The sequence below is a fragment of the Phacochoerus africanus genome, chromosome 1 (genome assembly GCF_016906955.1).
Source record: "Phacochoerus africanus isolate WHEZ1 chromosome 1, ROS_Pafr_v1, whole genome shotgun sequence".
In the NCBI taxonomy this organism is placed as follows: Eukaryota; Metazoa; Chordata; class Mammalia; order Artiodactyla; family Suidae; genus Phacochoerus; species Phacochoerus africanus.
This window is the reverse complement of record NC_062544.1, coordinates 144,142,787-144,166,146: the sequence shown is the minus strand read 5'-3', so window position 1 is coordinate 144,166,146 and position 23,360 is coordinate 144,142,787. Positions and strand designations below refer to the sequence as shown.

Here is a 23,360-nt window from a genome sequence, read left to right as displayed (position 1 = left end):
GCAAAATTCTCAAGAAAGTGGAGGCTAAACTAGGAAATGGGGATCGATAGGCCTCTCAGACCCCTCCTGTGGAGTTTCTACCTACAGTGTTGGTGTCACTCACTCTTCTGTTCATCTTCAATCCTGACACCTCACTTGAGAGGGACTCTGCTTATCATTAATCTAGGGTTCTTAGTTCAGAGTTCTTCCCCAGACTTTTCCAGGTATGTGAGTAGAACATTCATCAAATAGATTAGCTCAATTAGATACTAAAGATGCGTAAGAAAACTGCATAAAATTTTTATCTGTTTCCACAAATATGATTACTCTCTAAGACAGGCTCGAGGATATATTTTTCAACATGGGAATTAAGCAATATGTTGTAATAACTATAAATGGAAAGTAACCTTTATGAAATTTGTAGAGGTCTGTTAAAATTTTCAAGTTTTAAAACTTAAAAAAGAAAATTAGAAAAAAAGAATAATGAAATGTAACATGGATTTTATATATTTCATAGAAATACAAAGTTATGTAGTAAAGAAATGTGGTTTGGCAAAATCATCTGCCGCCCTCTCACTCCTCCCTCTCAACAAAGATCCCCACATCCTAATTTTGTGACCTGTCACTATGTTACATTACACAGTAAAAGAGACTTTGCAGATGGAGTAAGGTTACAGACCTTAAAATAGGGAGATTTTCCTGGATTACCTAGGTGAGCCCCATGTAATCTCATTGCCCTTCAGAGTGGAGGAGAAACTCAGGAGAGTCAGAAAGAGATGCAACTATGGAAGAAGAGACAGGAAACACTTGAAGCAGGAGAAGAGATTAACCAACCATTGCCAGTTTAGAAGATGCAGGAAGGGAGATACCAGCCAGTGTACACAGACAGCCTCCAGAAGCAGGGATCAACCCATGGCTGAAAGCAAAAAAAAGAGAGACAGCAATCTCACAACCACAAGGAACTAAATAGTGCCAAAGACCTCAATGAGCAGAAAACAAGCTTCTACGCTAGAGCCTCTGGAAAGAAGAGCCCTTGATTTTAGCCCAGCCGGACACCTCGTGGACTTCCATCCTACAGAACTGCAAGATAAGCAATGTGTACTGTTTCACACAACCAAGCATCTGGTAATTACTTATGGCAGCAAGAAATATAATGACAAATATGACCACGGATCTCATATACTTTCTTATATCAGGGAGATTATTGCCATTCATTCTCAAAGTCTCCTTGTGGAAAAGCTGTTTTGCCTGATTTGACTTTATTTTAAATATACACTGGGATTGGGGTTCAGGGATAATAAATGATTTGCTTAAGTAACAAACTTGGGCTTTCTCATGCTGTCCTACTTTTTAAGACTATTTCCTATTGGGTTGAAAACATTTCAAATCCACTTCCTACATTTTCATTTTAACGGTCTGGTCATCACATTATTTCTGGCTTCCCAGGGCAAACAGTTGTTCAGAGGGGACATAAACTCATCTCTTTCCTTTTCTAATTTTAGATTAGCATCAAGAGATGAGAATCCCTATTATAAGAAGTGAGCTCTCTAAGCTCATCCTAAATATTATTTCCTCTTTCATATGTATTTCCTAAGCCCCAAACACTGTAAGTATATAAATACAACAATTTCCCTACAGAAGGTAGTTGTATGTTAATGAACAAGTAGTGATTTGCTGGAACACCTACAATGCAAACAAGAAATAATGGAGGTTCAAGCTTCTCTAAGGCACATGTTCATGAAAGCGTATCAATAATTATAAATACTATTCATCTTCCAGACGTTCATTAGACAGAACACAGTTATACAAAATTGATTAGTAGAAGAAATACTGACAACACAAGTGTGATCTGCTTCTTTCATTTTCAATACATTTCAGAACATATACAAATACATGCTTTGAAACAAAAAACATTGTCTTCACTACAGAAGCCCTCTTCTGCAGGCTGTATTTATTGACCCTCTAAAAGAAACATTATTATATAATTATGGTTATTTGGGGTCATTAACACCATTGCTATATTATTGTTGATTTAAAAAAAAATTTCCAGAGGCCATATATAAAAAGTCAAACCTAAATGGAAACTGAATTAGTGGAAATAAGTTAGAATCTACTCTAAGTCTAGATTAGGTGAAAGAAATGATATGTCTGTAGGTGTAAGAAATTAAGTGAGTAAGTAGAATTAGCTGGATGTCAGGCAGTGGGGGATAGTGGGGTCTGTGGTGACTTGGAGAACACACACCCTGTCTGAAGTCAGAAGACCTACTCAGGTCCATCTTGCTGATGTTGCATGGGTTAAAGGCATACTAATGCCTGATCCTCTGATTTTAAAGGAAAAGCCAAAAATATAGTTATTCCTATGACATTTCATGATTCTGAGAATATTGGCAATGAATTAACTTTTTAAACACATCACTGTGTGTATTCAGCTGGGGATCTCTAGTCTCAAGCAAGCAGTACTACTGTATTGGATTTGTCCACTTCCTGTGTAAAACATCACCGATTCAGAGATGCTGACAAATAGAAACACCTCCTGTCACTCTGGTCCCAGGTGAAATGCCATCTTGTCAGAAAGGACTTCCTTGTTCTGGTTCACAGATCTAGTTACTGGGCAGAGCCATGCTTATAAACCAGAGCCCTGTGATCCTAAATCCTGTGCCATTTGGACGCTTCCTCTAATGCAGCCTTAAAAACTAGAGAGGCTGGTGACAGATGGAACCAACTTCAATGGTTTTGTTATAAATTCACTTTCATCAAATCAAACATAGCCAATGACATGCCCACTTCATCCCTGGAGAATAGTACTCCCACCCATGTTGTCAAATAACCACAGGTAGTATTCCAAAACTAAAAATCAATTGAAACAAAAGGAATCTGTCTGGTAAACCAAGGTTTTGAATGTCCCTGAATCATATGGAATTGCTGACAGCAGTAGAATTCTGTATAAATCGTCTCCTCCATTCATGCAACAGGCACTGAAAATTATAAACCAAAAATGACCCCCCACCCCTAAATAATTTATAATGTAATTCAACTGTTTGCTTATCTGCTCATCTATTTACTACAGAACAAACTGTTTTTATATGCTAAGCATTATGTTAGGTGCTGAGGTATAAAGAAAAACAACATGCAGCCAAGCACTAGAAACCTGACATTTTCAACAGTTATGAATGATATGTTAAACTAAGAATATTAAATTATTATTATTGTTGTCATTGTAGCTAACATTTTTGAATACTTATGAAGGGCCAGGAACTGTTTTATGTTATATACGTTACTACATTTAATTCTAACAATCACCTTATAAAATTGGTACTATTGCAATCCTGCATTACAGTGAGTCAGCAGTAATGAGACTCAGATTCACCTAATCAGGTCAGCTGCAAAACCTAGGGCCCTAAATACTAATAACAAAGCCTAAATTATAAGAAAATAGCCATTAATTATGATGAGCAATAAGGTGATTCCACAAAAGAAGGCTTCACACTGAGGCTAAAGAAGTACTAGATTTTGACAATTTACCTGTCTTTTCTCTTTGTCAATGTTGCTTTGAATATAGCTATCCATTACCCGATATCTCATGCAACACATTATAAATTATAAGCATGATAAGACTTTTAAAGCATTGTTACTGTGGCAATTATGAAACAATAGAGTGATTAGTAGTTTTACAGGCAGTATAAGTAAGTACTGATTTGGGGAGAAATAATTTGATTAAACAATGATTGCTGCAATCAACTGTACTTTTTATGTCTTTAAATGCCTATAAAAGCCAAAATTCTAACCAGGGTGAAAGATTCAATATTTAACAAAATCACAACTTTTAAAATTAATTTTTAATCATCTCACTTTAATAAAATCTGAAAAACAATCCTGCTTATTGAGAGAAAGCTAGCACTTTTTTCCCCCAAGTTAGGCATATTAAACCATTTTTTTAAAATTTTTGATTGCTCTAGTGAATTTGAGTCTTAAATACAGAAATCATACTTAAATTGCCTTCATTTATTGATAAGGGGACAAGCTGGAGAGTGCCATAAATGGTTTCCAGTAGTGGTTTCTTAGGGTTCAAAGGATGTGACATGGACCTAATTTCCTGCTCTAAGTCCTGACTCCTCTTTGCTGGAAGTCCTTCTCTGTGGCCTCCAATGACTCCTGAGGGCCACACCCACTTCTGATAGGGGGTACTGGTGGCCTAGATTGGCTGGTAGACCTCTATTGGTTCATCCTGATTAGACAGGCTTAGTTCACTACCCATCCCATCACTAGGGTCACAGTGGTTGGCTTAGGCTAAATCAGGTCTTGCCTCTGCACTTGGGAACTATCCAGGGCAGAGCACATGGCTAAAAGGAAGGTTGAGTGCTCTTCCCATGGGAAAGAAGTGTGGCTGTTTGCTATAGACAACATCTACTATAAAAAAGACTGCTAACTTAATGCAGTTTTATATATTAACAGAAAAAAAAAAAAAGTTCTGCTCTATGTGCCAGGTACTGTGCCAGTAGATCTACAAAACAATGATTAAAACATGGATTCTACCTTTTCGGAGCTTTCAGCCTCTAGGTGGAAAGTATGCTCAATAGGAACAAATCACTTACAAAGCCACACACCCCTCAGAAGATCACAGAGTTGGACTAGGATACAGAATAGTGGCTGATGGAGGTGCCAGTAAAAGTTGAGTGGTATTTATTCAGTCTTCCTTTGAAGAGACCGTGGAGTTCACTGTAGAAACTGCCTATTAAGAGCAGTTATTTTTTATTTAAACTTAAATGAACATATTCATATTTTAAAGAATTTCAGTTATTTGAAAAAATTAATATTTTAGGTGTATCTAAATTTCCCACTAATTGGAAATAAAAGAAAGATAGCAAAAATCACTTTTGTTTCTAATATGCATAACATATGTAAAGTTTATTCATGTCATAAATTTATAATTTTAAAGCATCTATCTTTCATTCCTTGCCTTTTTTCCAACATATCCACATCCCAATTTTTAAATAATACTGCATTATTCATTTTAAAACATATTTTTTCATCTTGTTCATCTTGGAAACTAATTCTTATCCTTTAAATTCCAGTTCAAGTATAAGTCAGCACCTTAAATCCGTGCCAATCTAAATCCTGTAAATGGAATATATCTATTACAGAACATGATCCTATTCCGTGAACTCTTGAGTACTGGGGCCTGCCCCTCATTTCTTCCCAGCATTTCCATGAACTACATTCTTCCTGACACATCGGAGATGAGCAATGTAGGTTTGTGGCATTATCCCATGGGCGCTTCTGTGCCCAAGAGAGTGTTTTCTGGAATCTCTGCATAAATACAATACAAAGCTAAGAAAACATATCAGAGTTATTTCTGTAGGGCTGGCAATTGGGAGAGTAAATGGCTTTGCTCTTTATGCTTTCCTTCCAATGAATTCTTATTTGTGCAGAAATAATCTAGCAGCAAACCACGTGGTCATCTCTTAGGCCACAGAAGAGGCAGAGCCTAGAACAACTACTCTGACACTGAGATAAGTACACTATGACATTCTGTAATAGTACCTACATTCCAGAGGATCTGATACAGAATGGTAAGCACTCTGGTCCACAGCACTGGGATTATGAGACTCAAAAACTCTGATTTCTTAGCTAAGAAACTCATTTGCAATTACTGACCACAGAGAGAGCTCTCCTGAAAGTTCCATTTGCTAGAGACACCTAAGTGGGGATTGAAAGAGTACCCCTGAGTCTTTGTAAATGAGAAGAAGTATACTTGTTACCTGAAATATTTTATTTCATTGACTCAGAGAAAGAAAACTACAAAACTAAGTGTTCCCAAATCTCACTTTCACAGAGCTTTTAACTCAGTCAAAGTAATTAGAGCGAAAGTAACATCCTGAACAGGGTGATGGTGGGCAGGATACCAACCATTGGACAGGCTACCTGGACTATGGCTCTAGGTATCCAGGTGAGAGGACCAGAGTTTGTCTCCTCTACTGATTTTTCTTTGTGATCCAATTTAGGTTTTACCTCATCTTAAGGAGTCCATAAAAGGCATCTAGAGAGTGACCTCCTTACAAAGCCAGTTATCTCAGTGCCACCCTTTGAATTAACCCAGCCTTTCACAGGTCTAAAAATGGCCATGCTCCTGGCTCATCCACTCATACTTTTAGGGTACATGCAATACCAAGCAAGCATTAACTACTAGATCCAGCTAAGGATTTGGGGGTAGTGTCTGCTCTTCCTACCATGCTATACTCTGTACAATAAAGAAGTACAACAATGTTCATATACATACATAAATATATATATTTTAGGGTCACACATGCGGCATATGAAAGTTCCCAGGCTAGGGGTTGAACCAGAGCTACAACCGCTGGCCTACACCACAGCCACAGCAATGCCAGTTCTGAGCCTTGTTTGCAACCTATAGCACAGATCGCTGCAACGCCAGATTCTTAACCCACTGAATGAGGCCAAGGATCGAACCTGCATCCTCATGGATCCTAGTTGGTTTCATCAACCACTGAGCCAAAAAGGGAACTCCCCAATGTTCCTATTTAAAGCCAAGTCGAGCATACATCCCTGATACAGTTTCTACAATCAATCAATTAAATAGAAAATTAAAAAAAGATCCAAAGTATACACTGTTGGCCCAATTTTCCATGGTAATTAAACAGAACATTTTAAACTGGGTAATGTTTGGAATAGTTTGACTGAAACTGTATTATTTTCTATGAGTTTTTCAAGGCTTTGGGTTCCTCTACTATTATACTCCCCTCCCTCCCTCAGTATATTTCAGGGCCATTTATATGTTAAGAATTTACTTTTTTCTTTTAATAACTATGACCAAAAACTCTTTCCTGAACTTCATATCCATTTCATTTTGGCTCTCATGTATTTATGAAGACTAAATTAGGATTCTCAATTTTACTCCTCCCCGCCCAGCAGTCTCTGTAATCTCCTGTTACAGCATCCACAGGACTCCTCAGGCTACAAATGTGGGATTCACTCTTGATTATTTTTCCTTAAGTCTCATTATTGATTATTTTTTCTTAAATCTCAGAATGGATTCCATCACCAAATTAAATTTTTCTTCCTGTATATGTGTATAAATATATATATGTGTATACACACACACACATATATTAAAGTACACATTTTTAAGCTCAGTTCCTCACGTCTCCACTATTACCACTGGTCTCTAAGTCACTGATACTAAAAGTCCATCAGTATAACACGGACTCCTTAGAAAGGCAAATATCTGGGCCTCCTACTTCTAGGCCTTTTGACTCAGAAACTCTGAGGGTGGGCCCAGCAATCAGTGTGTTTATAAGTCCTCCAGGTGATTCTGTTGCACACTGAAGTCTTAGAAGACCTTCACTAAGACATTCTGTTTTAGCCAGACGACTGCGAGACACTTTTAATTAGTCTTTCTACTCCTATTCTTGCCCTTTCCTATTCATTTTCTTCCCAGCAAAGTAATTTTTATTCCTAAATCTGATCCAGTCACTCCTTTGCTCAATACTTCTTCACAGCTTTTAAATGCACTCTGAATACAACTTTAAAAATATTAATCATCAGAGTTCCTGCCATGGTGCAGTAGAAACAAATCTGACTAGGCACCATGAGGTTGTGGGTTCGATCCCTGGCCTTTCTCAGTGGGTTAAGGATCCAGCGTTGCCTTGAGCTGTGGTGTAGGTTGCAGACTCGGCTTGGACCTAGCGTTGCTATGGCTGTGGTATAGGCTGGCAGCTGTAGCTCTGATTAGACCCCTAGCCTGGGAACCTTCACATACTGTGGGTATGGCCCTAAAAGGACAAAAGACCAAAAAAAAGTGATCATGGCCTACCAGGGAGTGCCTGCTCTGGCTCTCACCTACTGCCCTAATGTCTCCTCCTACTCTTCTCTTCCCCTCCTCTCCCTTAGTTACACATAGCTTTGTCTGCCTCCTGACCTGCTTGGTGTGTGGCTCATCCTCCCCGCATTGCCTGCTCCTCATCCAGTAGCCTCCTCTCAACCCCCATTATTCTCTCTCCTGCCATGTCTCTTTCTACACTTCGGAATTGGTAACTCCATCCAAGATCTTCAATTATGCACAAACAGGGACCATGCTTATTTTGATTTCTGTTGTATACCCATTTCCTCCCACAATGCTTATCATATGAGAAGGGCTTTTACAAAAATAAAATAAAAACTTGTTGAATGGCTAAGCAAATACAATTTGTATAAAGTTTACATGCCTAACAAAAATAAAATCAGTGTCAATCTTGGTCCTTAAAAATAGTGGACTTCAGGGAGTTTCTGCTGTGGCTTAGCAGGTTAAGAATCCAACTAGTATTCATGAGAATGCAGGTTCAATCCCTGGCCTTTCTCAGTAGGTTAAGGATCTGGTTTTGCCACAAGCTTCAGTGTAAGTCATAGATACATCTTGGATCCCAAGTTGCTGTGGCTGTGGTGTAGGCCTACAGCTATAGTTCTGGTTTGACCCCTCGCCTGGGTACTTCCATGTGCTTCAGGTGTGGTTCTAAAAGAAAAAAAAAAGTGGACTTCAGAAGTCTTAGGTAATATCTTAAGTTGGTGATGATGGTTGGTTAATAATTTTTGTGCACAAGGACAAATTTCACATGCTAGAATTTGAACATTCATTCAGGGTATTAGACTGGAAAATACAAAAGCTTAAAAGAGTCCTGAGAAACTCACATGTGTGTCATGGACCTAGATTTTCCATCTTTTGTTCTGGCTGGCCCATCTTTGCATCACAGATAACACCCATTTAAAACACACTTTGGGTACTCCAGCCAGGCTGTTCTACTTTGATTGTACTTTTGACTACTACTACCCCTGAGTTTACCTTATTTCTGTATATTCTCTTCTTGTTTGCAAAATGTAATTTGAGTTCAGGATATCTTAAGCTTCATGTTTAGTTTTGGCTCCTAGCATTAACCACTGCCATGGCTGGTACTTACTGTCTAGCTCCATCAATTCTCAGATTCTCAGATTCCAGATCACAGTCCTTTGGACACAGTTTTCCTATCAGCTCACTGGGATAGTGGACCACGAGAGAGGGAGGACTGGCGAAACACAAGTAAAGCCAGGCAGGACAATGTGCAAAGGTGGTAAATGATCCATCATGGCTTCACCAACCACTGGCTTTATGCATAATCCTCTCTCCTAAAAGCTGTGACCAAAGCCTCACTGTCCTCAAGAAATTAATTAAATGTTCCACTTTCAAAAAGCATTGCTCTTAATAATTTCCAAAGAGCCTCCTAAGGTAGATACCAATAACAGCTAATGGAATAATTTTTAGCCTTCATAAAAAATGTGAGCCATTTTCTTTCTTTCTTCCTTCTTTTTTTCCTTCCTTCCTTCTTTCTTTTTTTTCCTTGCTGTTTTAAGCATCCCCTCTCCTGTCCAATTAATGTGCCATAGCCATGGCAACACCAGATCTGAGCCACATCTGAAACATACACTACAGCTGGTAGCAATATAAGATCCTTAACCCATTGAGCGAGGCTAGGGATTGAACCCACCTCCTCACTGAGGCAATGCCAGGTCCATAACATGCTGAGCCACAGCATTAACTCCATGAGCCATTTTCTTATTACAAATCTACATAATTGTCTATCTGTCTATCTATCTATCTATCCTATTAGTACTGTTTCTATGAGAATCCATAGTAATACAGGGCCCTACCAGACAAAAGAAAATAGCATATACTACTATTTCAAAGTAGATTTATAGACCCGAGGAAGCCTGTCTGATTTATAAACCCTACCCGATGTACCTGTCCACAACAACCCTTCTGAATGTCATACTCAGGCTCCATGCCATGTCAAGGGACCTGCTATGGAATTTCTTGAAGTATAACCTGGCCTATCAAATTTCAGCAGATGAGGCCCTGTAGCACCCCTGCTCCTTTGATCTATGCCACCAACCCCAGGCTCCAGGACTGGCCAATTTCAGTTCCTCCAAGGAGGGGAATGAAAGCAGGGCATGCAAGCTAAGCTGATTGCTGCTCTGGGCCCAGCCATGGTGGGGGGAGGGGGACCCTTGCCTGTGTGTTCTTCCCTCCCTGGGAAAACTGGTACATTCATTCAAACTGGTATAATCATTAATTTCAAAGAGGATCTTGTAAGTATTATTGGAAGCACATTATTTACTATTAAAACTGAAATATTAAGAAAAAAATGAAAGCCAAATTTATTTATTTATATAATAGTTTTTATTTTTTCTATTATAGCTGATTTGCAGTGTTCTGTAAATTTTCTACTGCACAGCAAGTTGACCCAGTCACACATATATATATATGCACTCTTTTTTCTCATATTATCATGCTCCATCACAAGCGACCAGACATAGTTCCCAATGCTATGCAGCAGGATCCCATTGCTTATCCATTCCAAAGGCAATAGTTTGCATCTATTAACCCCAAATTCCCAGTCCCTTCCACTCTCTTCCCCTCCCTCTTGGCAACTAAAAAGGGACTGGAAAATTGTCAGCTAACACCTAGTCAGTTATATTCCAAACAGAACCACTTTAGGGGAATATATGTGATAAACAGACAAGGCCACTACATGACTATGGTGGAACAAGACAAAAGAAGGCTATTCTGCCATTATGCGTTAAACTAGTCACAAACCAGGAGGTTCTGCAATCACACAAATAGCATCTCTCTTTTCTAGCTCACGTGCCTGTCTTTTTTTTTTTAGTGATAATTCTTGCCCAGCTCATCTCCTCCCACCTCCTAAATCAAAATCATCAAGACACCCAATCACCAAATTGTTACCCAATCCAAAACTGGTCCCTCCTTCCTGAATCCTTAGAATCACCCAACTCAACCCAAAATCTACAATGAATCTCCTCTGAACTCCTCATCCTAAAGAAGCTTTTGCTGGCAGGAGCTTGTTTTTCATGCAGCAAGTTAAATAAACCTAACTGTGTTTGACTACAGATGAGTAGCTGATGGTCTCTGGCTGGTGAACTTTGACATAACTTTGTGCAAGGAAACGACTACTCATTCAAGGTCACATTTTACAAAAAGAGGGAGAAGTTATGGAAAGTAACTAACAATGATGTTATCCAGAAAATCTCAGTATAAGCCAAAGTTACACAGTAAAATACATTAAAAAACAAAACAAAACAGTAAATAAAGGAGGTAGGAAGGAAGAGGGGAGGGGAAAGGAAAGAAGAGAAGAGGGGAGGGAAGGAGGGAGGAAAGGATGCAGGGAAGGAAGGAAGGGAGAACAACCTGACAAAGGGCAAGGTCCCATGAAACTATTAAAGCATTAGCTGATAACTTGTTTGTTAAGAAATCAGAGCCTCAGATTAAATGAGATGATTCACGCAGGTGCAGAGTATGAACTCAATTATTATTGGTTATCAGTCTCTGCTGATGCCCCTAACAAGTTGTATGCTCACTTGCAGGTGCTCACAAACATACAGACGAGAAATGGCTGACTGATGGAGCCTATTAAGAGTCTGTTCACACACCACACAAGCAAAGGAAGAGGAACAAGGAAAACTCACATTGAGCTGCAGCTCATCTGTCCATTGTCCGATAAGGCGGTATCCAGGGTTGGTGGTATTTGTGGTCTGGTACTGAAAGATGTCATAACGTCCGGGAGCGTCCCCATTCTTGTTAAACATGACAGGAGTACCCGCGCTACCTGGGAAAGACAAGACAATGACAGACTTTAGAGTTAAACAAGGTTCCTTCTATATCTTGTTCCCCAGGTAATGGTTTAGAGAACATGTGATAAGCAAGGTAGCTAGGAGGTAACCCCACCGTTTAATAGGTTCCCCCAAATTGCTCCTTGAAACTCATGGGCAAGTCATCACTTTGGTCTCCAAATGCTAATTATAGTTGGGAAAACTACTTGCTCCACCCTCACCCTTTGTACAGTTCAATTTCTCACTAACTTGAAATATTTTAATCTACTCTGTCCTCTCTTAAAAATTAAATGTGTTGTTTTCCAGAGAAAAATTTTGTTTTGTTGTCATTCTTCTTGTTATTGTTATTACTATTATTTTAGTCCCCACCAAACACTAAATTGTGCTCAATAAAGAATACATTTTACAGAGGAAATGTAAGAGTATTGAAAATCAAACAAGTACAAAAGATCACTAAATACACACTTGGATACTGATTACATTTAATAATAATTTTAGATGATTACTTCTAATTTGCCTTCTATGATAACGAGTCTAAAATGCTTAGCAGTTTGCCCAGTGAATGCTTAATAAACAATGGTTCTTTCTTAAATTCCTATTTGGGTCTTATTTTAAATGTCTCTCAAGATAAAACCAATTTTCTGGCACAATCAGAAATTAAAGTCAATTTAAATAAAAAGACTAAGGCATTTATTGAAGAAAAATTAAATATAAATTTAAAATTGGATATGATTGATCAGTCCCTTAATATTAATGTATGGGACAAGTGGCAAATGACACACAGAGAACAGAGGTATGAGTTTTGGCTAGTTTCAGGAACAATTACAAAGGAATCACCAAAATTTTGGTAACTGAATACAATTACTCTTATGATTTTGGGGGATAGGAAAAAAAACATTAGATTCAGGGTGTGTGACTACTGCCTGCTTCATACATTAGTATTGGATCAATACTTTCAGCAGAAAACAGTGCCCTATTTCCTGCCTTTTACAGGGAAGTTTATAGATCAATTATAGGCTAAAATAGAATCCCTGAGAATAGAAGTTCATTTTGCTATTTTTTGGAGGAGGGGTGGGTTAAGTTTTGGTGATGAGTACAAAGTACTTTTGATAATTCCCATTAAAAATTTAAGATGCTAATAGTGGCAGAGCTCTGCATCTGGCCAGCAGTCATTAGCTTCTGCAGAATCTGGGCCAACATGGTATTTGCAGTAATGACATGGATGAAAGAAGAACTAAAGCATATGAACTGGACAGGAGAGAGGATGATTAAAGCAGTAAAAAATGATGCCTACACTTAAGGAAGTGGGCATGACACAGACTGATTCCACATAAATGATCACACAGTGCAAGAATGAAGTTAGAAAAAGGGTCCAGAAGGAGGGACAATATACTGAGTGACAAGAGGCACACAGAGTCTCAATCCTGGGCTGAAAGTTAGCCCTGCTGGAAGAGAGAGTCCAATGTATAAGGAAGGATACAGGGGCAGCTAAAAAGAATTCCACATAATTCTGCAAGTGTCAGGCACAGAATTTTATGACACTTCTGGCTATTTGAAGAAAAAGCAGAGCCTGTGGTAGGCTACAGAATGGTCCAAGTCCTAACCCCCAGAATCTGTAAATGTCACTACACCTGGCAAAGAGATATTGCTGGTGTGATTAAATTAAGGATCTCAAGATGGAGGAGATTATCCTGGATAATATGGCTGGACCCATTGTAATCCCAGTGGCTCTTCTAAAAGACAGCAGGAGTCAAAGGAGGAAAAGCGATTTGAAAACAGGAGGTTGGAGTGATGCCAGGAAGGGGTCACGATCCCAGGAGTGTAGGTCACCATCAGTAGCTGGAAAAAACAGAGAAGCAGATAATCCCCCTAGGGCCTCTAAAAGGAATCAGCCCTGCCTTCAATTTAACTAAAGCTCAGCAAGGCCTGTATCAGACCTCCTGTATCAGACTTCTCTTAAGTCCTCTCTCTATAAGAATAAACACAAGTTTTTCCTATTATTTTTCAGGAAGACAATCATATTCAGATATTCTCTTTTCTTTTTCTTCACATTGGACCCTAAGATTCATGTTGTGCTTTGTTATAATTCTATAGCTTCTACTCATTAAATAATATGACGTGAACTTTTCCTAGTCTTTGAGAAGAGAGGAAGAATATGAAAGCCTGGAACTCCAAAGAATTTCTCAGCCCAGCAGGTAAAGACTCATCAGAAAGTACATGCCACCATGGAGTTCCCGGCTCCGTGGTTAACGAATCTGACTAGGAACCATGAGGTTGCGGGTTTGATCCCTGCCCTTGCTCAGTGGGTTAATGATCTGGCGTTGCTGTGAGCTGTGGTGTAGGTTGCAGATGTGGCTCGGATCCAGCATTGCTGTGGTTCTGGCGTAGGCCAGTGGCTGCAGCTCCAATTCAACCTCTAGCCTGGGAACCTCCATATGCCACGGGAGCGGCCCAAGAAATATCAAAAAGAAAAAATAAATAAATAAATAAATAAATAAAAATGCTTAAAAAAAAAGTACATGCCACCTAATCTCTCTCCCTCCTTATACTCTTTATGAGGAGAAATGACTCCTGTACTGTCCTTTCCATTTTCACTCAAGATCATGCTTTAAAAAGTAAGACAGAAGTGCTGAATACTTTACCCAAGTGATGTGTAACAGTGTAGCATGTGGCTTTGACTTTTTGATGGATTTATAATGCAACTGGCATTTGGGGAGCAGTTGTTTTTCCCCCAGACAACTTTTTGAAACAGCACCCCTCGACTTCTTGAAATAGAAATAGAGACTGTGTTCCATGAACTCTATTACCAAAAAAAAAAAAAAAAAAAAAAAAGATCAAACCCAGAGAAAATAAAGAAGTTAACAAAGGAGAAGCAATCATCTGCATAAATCTCCATGAGGCATCAGGGCCAGAACAGAATGCAAGGGTCCTAAGGTAAAGGAAAGAAGGCCCCTTAAAAGATGGGATGCTGAGAGGATAGAATGGGTCAGAGTACAAAATTTCAAGTATGAAATCTTCCCAGACAAGAGTATTTGAGGGAATTTCCGCCCCCCCCCCCCCAGATCAAGAAGGATTTGGGATATAGGTTGCTCAGATGATGTAGGAGTCTTCAGCATCAAAGTAGCTACCTGACAGGTTTTCTCTTCTCTCTTTTTTTTTAACCCCACCAGGCACACATTCCAGAAACACTGCATTGATTCATGTTCCAATTATTTTTGGCTGCTCAACAAACTACCCTAAATTGCAGTGCTCAGGAAAAAAAAAAAATGATAAGCTGTAGTTTGCAATTTGGGCAGAGCTTGGCAGAAACAGCACCTCCTCTGGTCCACTCACATCAGCTGTGGCAGCCTGAAGTCACAGATCTGACAGCTGCTGCTGCCTATCAGCTGTGACCTCAGTCTGGGCTGCAGCTAGAACAGCTACCTGTAGCCAGTCCTTTAGTATCTTGGCTTCCTCCTAACATGGTAGTTGTGCTCATAATATAAAAAAAAAAAATTGCAAGAGAACCATTCAGAAGTGCTATTATATCTTATGCCTTAAAAGTCACATATTGCCACTTCTCTTTTTTCATCCCAGTAATGTGGCTCTCAGTGAGCCTTATGAAAGTCACTTAACTAAATCAAAAATGGGCTCTTTGGTTTGTTTGTTTGTCTGGTTCGAGTTTCGTGTTTTGCTTTATAAAACTGTTCAGCCCTGCCATTAATGAATGTCACAGGACACTGGAAGTGTCCTGCCTCCATACGGCAGAAAAAAATGTCCTCAAAGAAAAGGAGATTACCTTGATCAAAGAGCATGATTACACTGATGACAGAGAGAGAATCAACTGGCCCTGCCTATGAGCTCCCACAGAGCCTGTGTTCTAAGATGGAATAGCAGGAATGTAGTAAACCTTTCCTCTCTGATGCTTGATAAAAGTCAAGGGATCAGGCCGAGCAGTTAGGTACCCTAGGTACCAATCAGATCATCATCACTATGTAGCTGTGTAACTTTGAACATCATGACACTTAGTTTCTCTGCAAATCAGTTTTCTTACCTGTTTTTTTTTTTTTTTTTTTTAAAAAGGAAAATAACAGTATCTAAGCCATTTGGTATTGTGAATATTATGGAAGCCAACATACAAAGAGTACTTAGGACCACTTCTGGCACACAGTAATCATTTGATAAACATAGGCCCTGTGACCAGTCAGAAGCTCAGCAACTCTGGCTCATCAGTGGCAGTGGATAAGACCACCTTAGCAAAATGAGCCTATAAGCATTGTCTGGAAGAAGAATAAGAAGAGAATCCAGGAATATTCTCAAAATAATCATTTTTGTTACTGGCCTAAGAAACATCATGTATACCTATGGACCAGATATATATACAGCCCAGAAGCTGACCCCAGCATTTTAATTAAATTTATATGTGCTTTCCAGAAGGGAGACTTTGTTATACGATTTAGGAGATTCTGTAAGATCAGGAAGAAAGTACAAAAAGAAAATAATTTGTAGTTGAATTATTTTCTGCTTGTAGTCATAGTCATTCTTGTCTCCATCTTAACTCAGAAACTGTTGGTTCCAAGACTGAATGTCATTTCTCTTCACCTAGATACTAAGTGACCCCTAAATGATGGATACAATATTGTAGGTTTAAATGGATTATTATTTATAAGCAGAGAAGCAAGGAGATTTTTTAAAACCATAATATAATTATCTAAACCAGGAAATTAACATTGATATAATAAGATTTAAAACTAATCCACAAATTTTATTAACATTCTTCCACTGTCCCATTAACATCCTTTTTCTGGTTTAAGATCAATCACTCTTCCCACATTGCATTTAATGGTAAGGTCTCCTTAGTTTCCTCCATCAGTCTTTCTCATGTCCTGGACACTTCTGAAGAATACCCGGCAATTACGTTGTAAAGTGTCCTTCGATTTGGATGTCTGGTGCTTCTTTATGATTAGATGGAGGTTATATATTTTTGGCAATAGTACCTCAGAAGTGATGTCACAACCTTCCCAGGGTATCTTTTATCAAGAGGCGAGTGATGCTGTTAAGTTTCATTATCGGTGATGTTAACCTTGGTGACTTGGTTAAGTGCTGTCTTCCCAATTTTTCCACTTCAAAGCTGTCTTTTCCCCATTGTAATTGATATGTTCCATGATGAAGGATACTTTGAGGTTATGCAAATATCTTATTCATCGCCCTACTTTAGCCCCCTAATTTTAGCATCCATCAAAGATCCTTGCCTAAAACAACGATTACTAAGGGCTTTGCAAAATGGGAAGTTTTGTATTTCCATCTTTGCATCATTCCCTCATGCTGTCCCTTCTCCTACATTTATGTTTCCAGTTATTTATTTATATGATTATGGCCTCATTGATATTTATTTTATTATATGAGTTTAATCCATTACAATTAGCCAGTGGGATATTTTCAAGATGGTTCTTGTGCCCTTTCAACATGGCCCCATCACTTTTTGAGCATTTCTTACTTTGTGGCACAACATGGTTTCAAATTCATCTTCTACTTGCCCTGCTTTGGTCCTTGAATCAAGAGTTTCATTGGGAAGTCCTAGTTCTTTTTACTGGAGAACAGGGTTTATAAATAAGTTGTGGGTGCAAGTGCAGTCATTTCTACTAGGGTGGCTTTGCTCCTAGGCCCTCTCCATGGACAGAACTAGGCAGTAGATATTTTTATTCATGCAAACATATACATGCCCATTTCCATATCTCCTCATCTGCATGTGTTTGAAAAGCTATGAGCTCATGCTTGTATCTTCTATTCTAATCTAACACAATAAGATTTATTTCAGCTTTCTCCCATCCTTATTAGTAATTTCTTTCTCTAGCAATGAGAGACCTGGCTCTTATTATCCACAATACCTAGTATTAAATCTCTTAGTCCTTCTGTGTACATAAATAATCTTCAGAATTGTGAAAAAAAAACCCACACTAATTTACTAGCTATTGTACAATCTGTGTACAGTTATTTATGTCTCCAGTCTTATGGCATATAGAAAAATACTGTCTTCAAAAGTATTTGTACTCATTTATTTGTCCCCCTTATACCCTTCAGTGTGGTTATGTTATTCATGTATAATATAGTTAGGTTTATTATCGTCTGTGTTACATCTTGTCTTATAGCCATGTGATGGTTATTCTTTTAAATTGAGATATAATTGACATTCAAGATGGTTAATTTTATGTGGTCAGCTTCAACTGGGGATGCTGTGCTAGCTGGCTAAACTTTATTTCTGAGCTGGCTAAACATACAATGAGGATGTTTCTGGAAGAGATGAGAATTTGAATTGTTGAACCAAATAAAGCAGGTGGCCCTTCCCAGTGTGGGCAGTCATCGTCCAATCCCTGGAAGGCCTGAAGAGAACCAAAGGCAGAAGAAGGCCAATTCCACTCTCTCTTGAGTAGAGACACCCATATTCTCCTGTCCTTGGACACTGGTGTGATGCTTCTAGTTCTCTGTCTTTCATGAATGCACCAGGACATATGCCACCAACCCTCCAATCCCCACGCCTTTGCACTTAGACTAAATCACACCACTGCTTCCCTGTTTCTTCAGTTTATAGATTGCAGATCCTGGGATGTGTTAGCATCCATAACTATGTCTGTTAATTCCTATCATAAATCTCCTATATTATATATATATATATATATATATATATATATATATATAATATATTTAAAATACATACATATATATATAATACAATTATATATGTATATTACAATTAATATTAATTTATTTAGGCTTGGTATATGAGTCATTAAGATATTCTGAGTGAAGACTACACTACAGAGATAAAAGGTATTATCTGAGAAGTGATATTTCTTATTTGTGATGTCTACCCTACTTACCCATTTTCCCAACCATCTCTAATAATTAAAAACTTTTACACTTGGAGAAATAAGTTTGTAATCTGAGATGTAGTTGGTATGAAAAACTAGAATCATTCCTTCAGTTAACTTGAATACCTAGAGCAAATGTTCCTCCCTTTTCCTCTTATCCCTTCCCATTTCTACTTACTTTCACAGAGGGAAAAATGGTAAAAAACAAAACAAAACAAAAAACAACAACAAAAAACTTTTGATTTTAAGAAAAGGAGGGAAAATGACTCCAAAATATTTATTCATTTGTTCACTCACTACTCATTCATTCAGATCATGGATTCAGTCATGTGAAATGATTTAGTCCACACACTCAAGAAAAAACAGCAATCCAAATGCTTGAATTACGAAACACAGAATTCCAAAACAGGTGTTTAGAGACTCACCATTGAAATTCACGTTGCGGATATACTTCAACAATTTCTTGCCCCCAGCCTGCTCCATCTCTGGACAGACACCTCGATAGTCAGCACAGAGATCCTTGTTCATGTGATGAAGTGCATGAGCCATTGCATATACAGCGTCAATCACGAACTGGACTTTTCCCTCTTGCTCATAGTTGGAATCTTTTCCAATTCTCTCTTGTCCTGCACATTACAATAAGAAAGACACACAAGATTGCTGTTGAGGTGAAGGACTAAATGGTCATTTACTTTCAACTGTGCTTAAAGAAAACAATGCTTTGAGAAGAACAATATTGTCAGCCGCATATCCACATTTCAATACCACATTCATTTGCATTGCTAGTTTTTGGTATTTCACTTTGGAACACATCACACTTAATTTCTGATGTCTAAATTTTTAGACAAATTTCAGAAGCAGCATTCCTAAGGATCACAATAACAGCCTTTGAAATAAGCCACCACACTGTTCAAAACATAGAGGTCCCATAGAATCAAAGGGTTCTGGGATTAGAAGTTGGGCTGCCACATTCAAATGTGCAAAGCTTACTCATTCTGGAAAGGTGATGGGCCAAAAGAAAATGATAGAAAACAAACTAATTATTATTCCTGACTACATTGCCTTCTTCTATATACCTACTCTACTTCCTGTGTTGCTTGTCTCAATTATAGATGTTACCTGCAATTCAAATGCTCAGGCTATAAACTCTGAAGTCATTTTTTATTCTTTCCTGTCTCTACCCCTACACTCTCATATGCATTTAACTAATGAATAATCAACACCTCTGAAAGAGTGAACAGTTTTGATCATACTATCCATGCCCTATGTATGCTTTTCTCATCTCCCAGCAGGACGCAATGCTAGCTGTCTCTTTTCATCAAGTCATCCTTCCTTGTTCATATTTCCAAACCACAGAGCTAATCACCTCATGCCTCATGCTCAGAATTTTTCAATGGCTCTCCACTTCCTACAAAATGAAATCCAAATCCTCTCCCCTGACAATGGAAGGGATACATTATTTTGTTCTTATCTGCCTAAAAACAATAAGAACTGATGGTGATTAAGTGCCCTCCAGTGTGTTGGAGACTTTATATACATTATTTTTTATTATATCCTCTCTTTGCAAGTTAAATGTTATTAATCCTCATTATACAGATGGGAAAACTGAGCCTTCGAGAAATTAAATCAACTTCCCGAGGTCACGGACAGGTAGAGCAATGAGGATAGCTCATGTGGCTCATGTTTGTCAGAACCCAAAACCAATATTTCTCTCATTTTGCTGGCTCTATCTTACCCTTCTCCTACAATTATTTTTTTTTTCTTTGCTCCAGACATATTCACATGGTAGATATACTTCAACAACTTCTTGCCCCCGGCTTGCTCCTTCCCTAGGCAGACACCTCAGTAGTCAGCTCCAGACAAGTGTGGCTATTTTTTCATGACTATGTCACTAACTCTAACATTACCTTTGCTCATGCTCTTTGATTTGCCAGGAATATCCCTCCTTGCTTTTGTCCATCATAACTTAATTCTCTCTCCATGGCACAATCCAATGTTTACGTACAATTAGCCTTTCAGTCACAATGAAAGGTATTCAGAAAGTATTTCAAATCTTTATTATAAAATTAATAAAAACACTGTATGTTAATTCTTTGTCAGTTGGTCTCCCAGACTTACCTTTTCTTTATTTTTTTGCTTTCCTTATATCCCAGCACTGAACACCAGCATTTAGATTCTAGTAGATTCTAAACAGTACTTCTATTAAATTATTCATTCATTAAGTACATGATAATACCAGGAACTCTTTTTAGACCTCTTGTCCCTCTGTGACAAATAATTATCTACAGATTGAATTTCAATTTTGCAGCAATATTCCTGAAATTGTTTTCTAGGACACATGTGTATAGGGAAGAAACAATAGGGATTGTACAAACCCAGTCTTTTCCCTGTAAAACAAAGGGTTCCTGACAGCTACTGTGTTAAACATTATTAGATTTCTGCACTGAGAAGACTGCTTCAGAGTACTTAATACAGCCTAAATTCCCAAGAAGGAAGTTCAGAATTTCCCCAAATTACGTGAATTTTTACTTTTCCTTTTCAAGGCACATATTAATATCTCAAATGGCAGAGGGTTCTGCGTTTATCTGTATCTCATTTAAATTCCAATCAACCTCACGCTCACTTGTCCTCAATGGGTCTAGGCCTTTTCAGTGTGTGCCGAGCAGGATTCATTTTTGGAAAGAGATAAAATTCATCATGAATCCATCTTGCCACATCCAATTCAAATTCTGGACTATGGGGTTCTTATTTCTATTGACATTTTTATACCTCTACCTCACTTTGTTCATGAGGAAAATTCTGGTTCTTAATGACAGCATTGTAACTATTCCTTTGTTTTATTTCATAATATACAGATAACCCTCTTAGAATAATAACTGTGTCTAACCAGCAGTCTAAAAACATAATATAATGAACAGCCTTAGGCAAAAAATGTTTTTTTAATTATTTTCTGAATATTTTGGTGATTTATTCTGAGAAAAAGGATTGCTTTATGACAGAGTAAATTCATGTGCATTTTGCTAAATATTGGCAAATTCCCCTCTACCTGGTTTGTACCATTTTGCTCTCCCATCAGCAAAAACAGTGAAAATATTCATTTCCCAATCACCTCAACAACCAAGTATGTCCTCAAATGTGTATTTATGTTAAACAGATATGCAAGAGATGCTAGCATGGTGTATTTTTATTTTCATTTTTCTTATTATGGCAGAGGTTGAACATCTTTGCTTATAATTAAAAGTTACTGTATTTCTTTTCCACAAAATGTTTTTATAAAAATAATTGGTCATTTTCTTCTCTATTATTAAAAGTGTTTTGTTACTAAAGCATATTAATTATCTGAGATTAAGTTGCATATATTTTTTCCTAGTTTGTAATTTATCTTTTACTTACTTTAGGTCTTTTCCAAGTAAAATTATATTAGCTTAAACATTGTTCTTCTTAAAAAATTATCAATTTTTTTTTCTTATTGCTTCTGGATTTTCAATCATGGTTAGAAAAAAATTCCCCTATTCCCAGAGTACAGAATATGCCATCCATGTGTTCTTTTATAAAATTTTATTATTTTAAATTTAGTCATATTGTCCATGTAGAATATATTCTGATATGCAGTATGAAGAATCAAAAAATTTTATCTTTTTCTGTATAGCTATCCAGTTTTTATAACATACACAAGTTCATCTCTTCTCACTGGTTTGAAGTGCTTCCTTTACTATATAACAAGTTGTCATGTGTAATTAGATCTATTTCTGGATTTTGAAATTTGTTTCACTGTTTGGTTTGTCTATTCATGGGCCAACACTACAGTTTCAGTTATGAAGTCTTTTTTTTGTCTTTTGTCTTTTTAGGGCTGCACCCACGGCATATGGAGGTTCCCAGGCTAAGGGTCTAAACCGAGCCATTGCTGTGGGCGTATGCCAAAGCCACAGCAATGCCAGATCTGAGCTGCATCTGCAACCTACACCACAGCGCATAGCAATGCTGGATCATTAACCCACTGAGTGAGGCCAGGGATCGAACCTACAACCTCCTGGTTCCTAGTTGGATTCGTTTCTGCTGCACCATGATGGGAACTCCATGAAGTCTTTATATCATATCTTAATATCTGTCAGAGTTAGTCCATCTCTCACCTGACCGATTTTTTTTTCCCACTGTACAGCAAAGGGATCAAGTTATCCTTACATGTATACATTACAATTACATTTTTCCCCACCCTTTGTTCTGTTGCAACATGAGTATCTAGACATAGTTCTCAATGCTACTCAGCAGGATCTCCTTGTAAATCTATTCTAAGTTGTGTCTGATAAGCCCAAGCTCCGGATCCCTCCCACTCCATCCCTCTCCCATCAGGCAGCCACAAGTCTTTTCTCCAAGTCCATGATTTTCTTTTCTAAGGAGATGTTCATTTGTGCTGGATATTAGATTCCAGTTATAAGTGATATCATATGGTAGTTGTCTTTGTCTTTCTGGCTCATTTCACTCAGTATGAGATTCTCTAGCTCCATCCATGTTGCTGCAAATGGCATTATGTCATTCTTTTTTATGGCTGAGTAGTATTCCATTGCATATATATACCACCTCTTCTGAATCCAATCATCTGTTGATGGACATTTGGATTGTTTCCATGTCCTGGCTATTGTGAATAGTGCTGCAATGACTATGCGGGTGCATGTGTCTCTTTTAAGTAGAGTTTTGTCTGGATATATGCCCAAGAGTGGGATTGGGGGGTCATATGGAAGTTCTATGTATAGATTTCTAAGGCATCTCCAAACGGTTCTCCATAGTGACTGTACCAGTTTACATTCCCACCAACAGTGCAGGAGTGTTCCCTTTTCTCCACAGCCCCTCCAGCACTTGTTATTTGTGGACTTATTAATGATG

General features: G+C 38.1%; 1 protein-coding gene across 1 annotated transcript in view; it reads right to left on the bottom strand.

The window, feature by feature from the left end:
* GRM7 (glutamate metabotropic receptor 7) overlaps positions 1 to 23,360 on the bottom strand; it is an 832,554-nt gene that overhangs the window by 219,540 nt on the left and 589,654 nt on the right. The window contains exons 6-7 of the mRNA XM_047779652.1: positions 18,905 to 19,105; positions 11,488 to 11,627 (exon numbers count right to left, since the gene is read on the bottom strand). Of these exons, the coding sequence (XP_047635608.1) occupies positions 11,488 to 11,627; positions 18,905 to 19,105 (341 nt within the window). The remainder of the gene's footprint in view (positions 1 to 11,487; positions 11,628 to 18,904; positions 19,106 to 23,360) is intronic.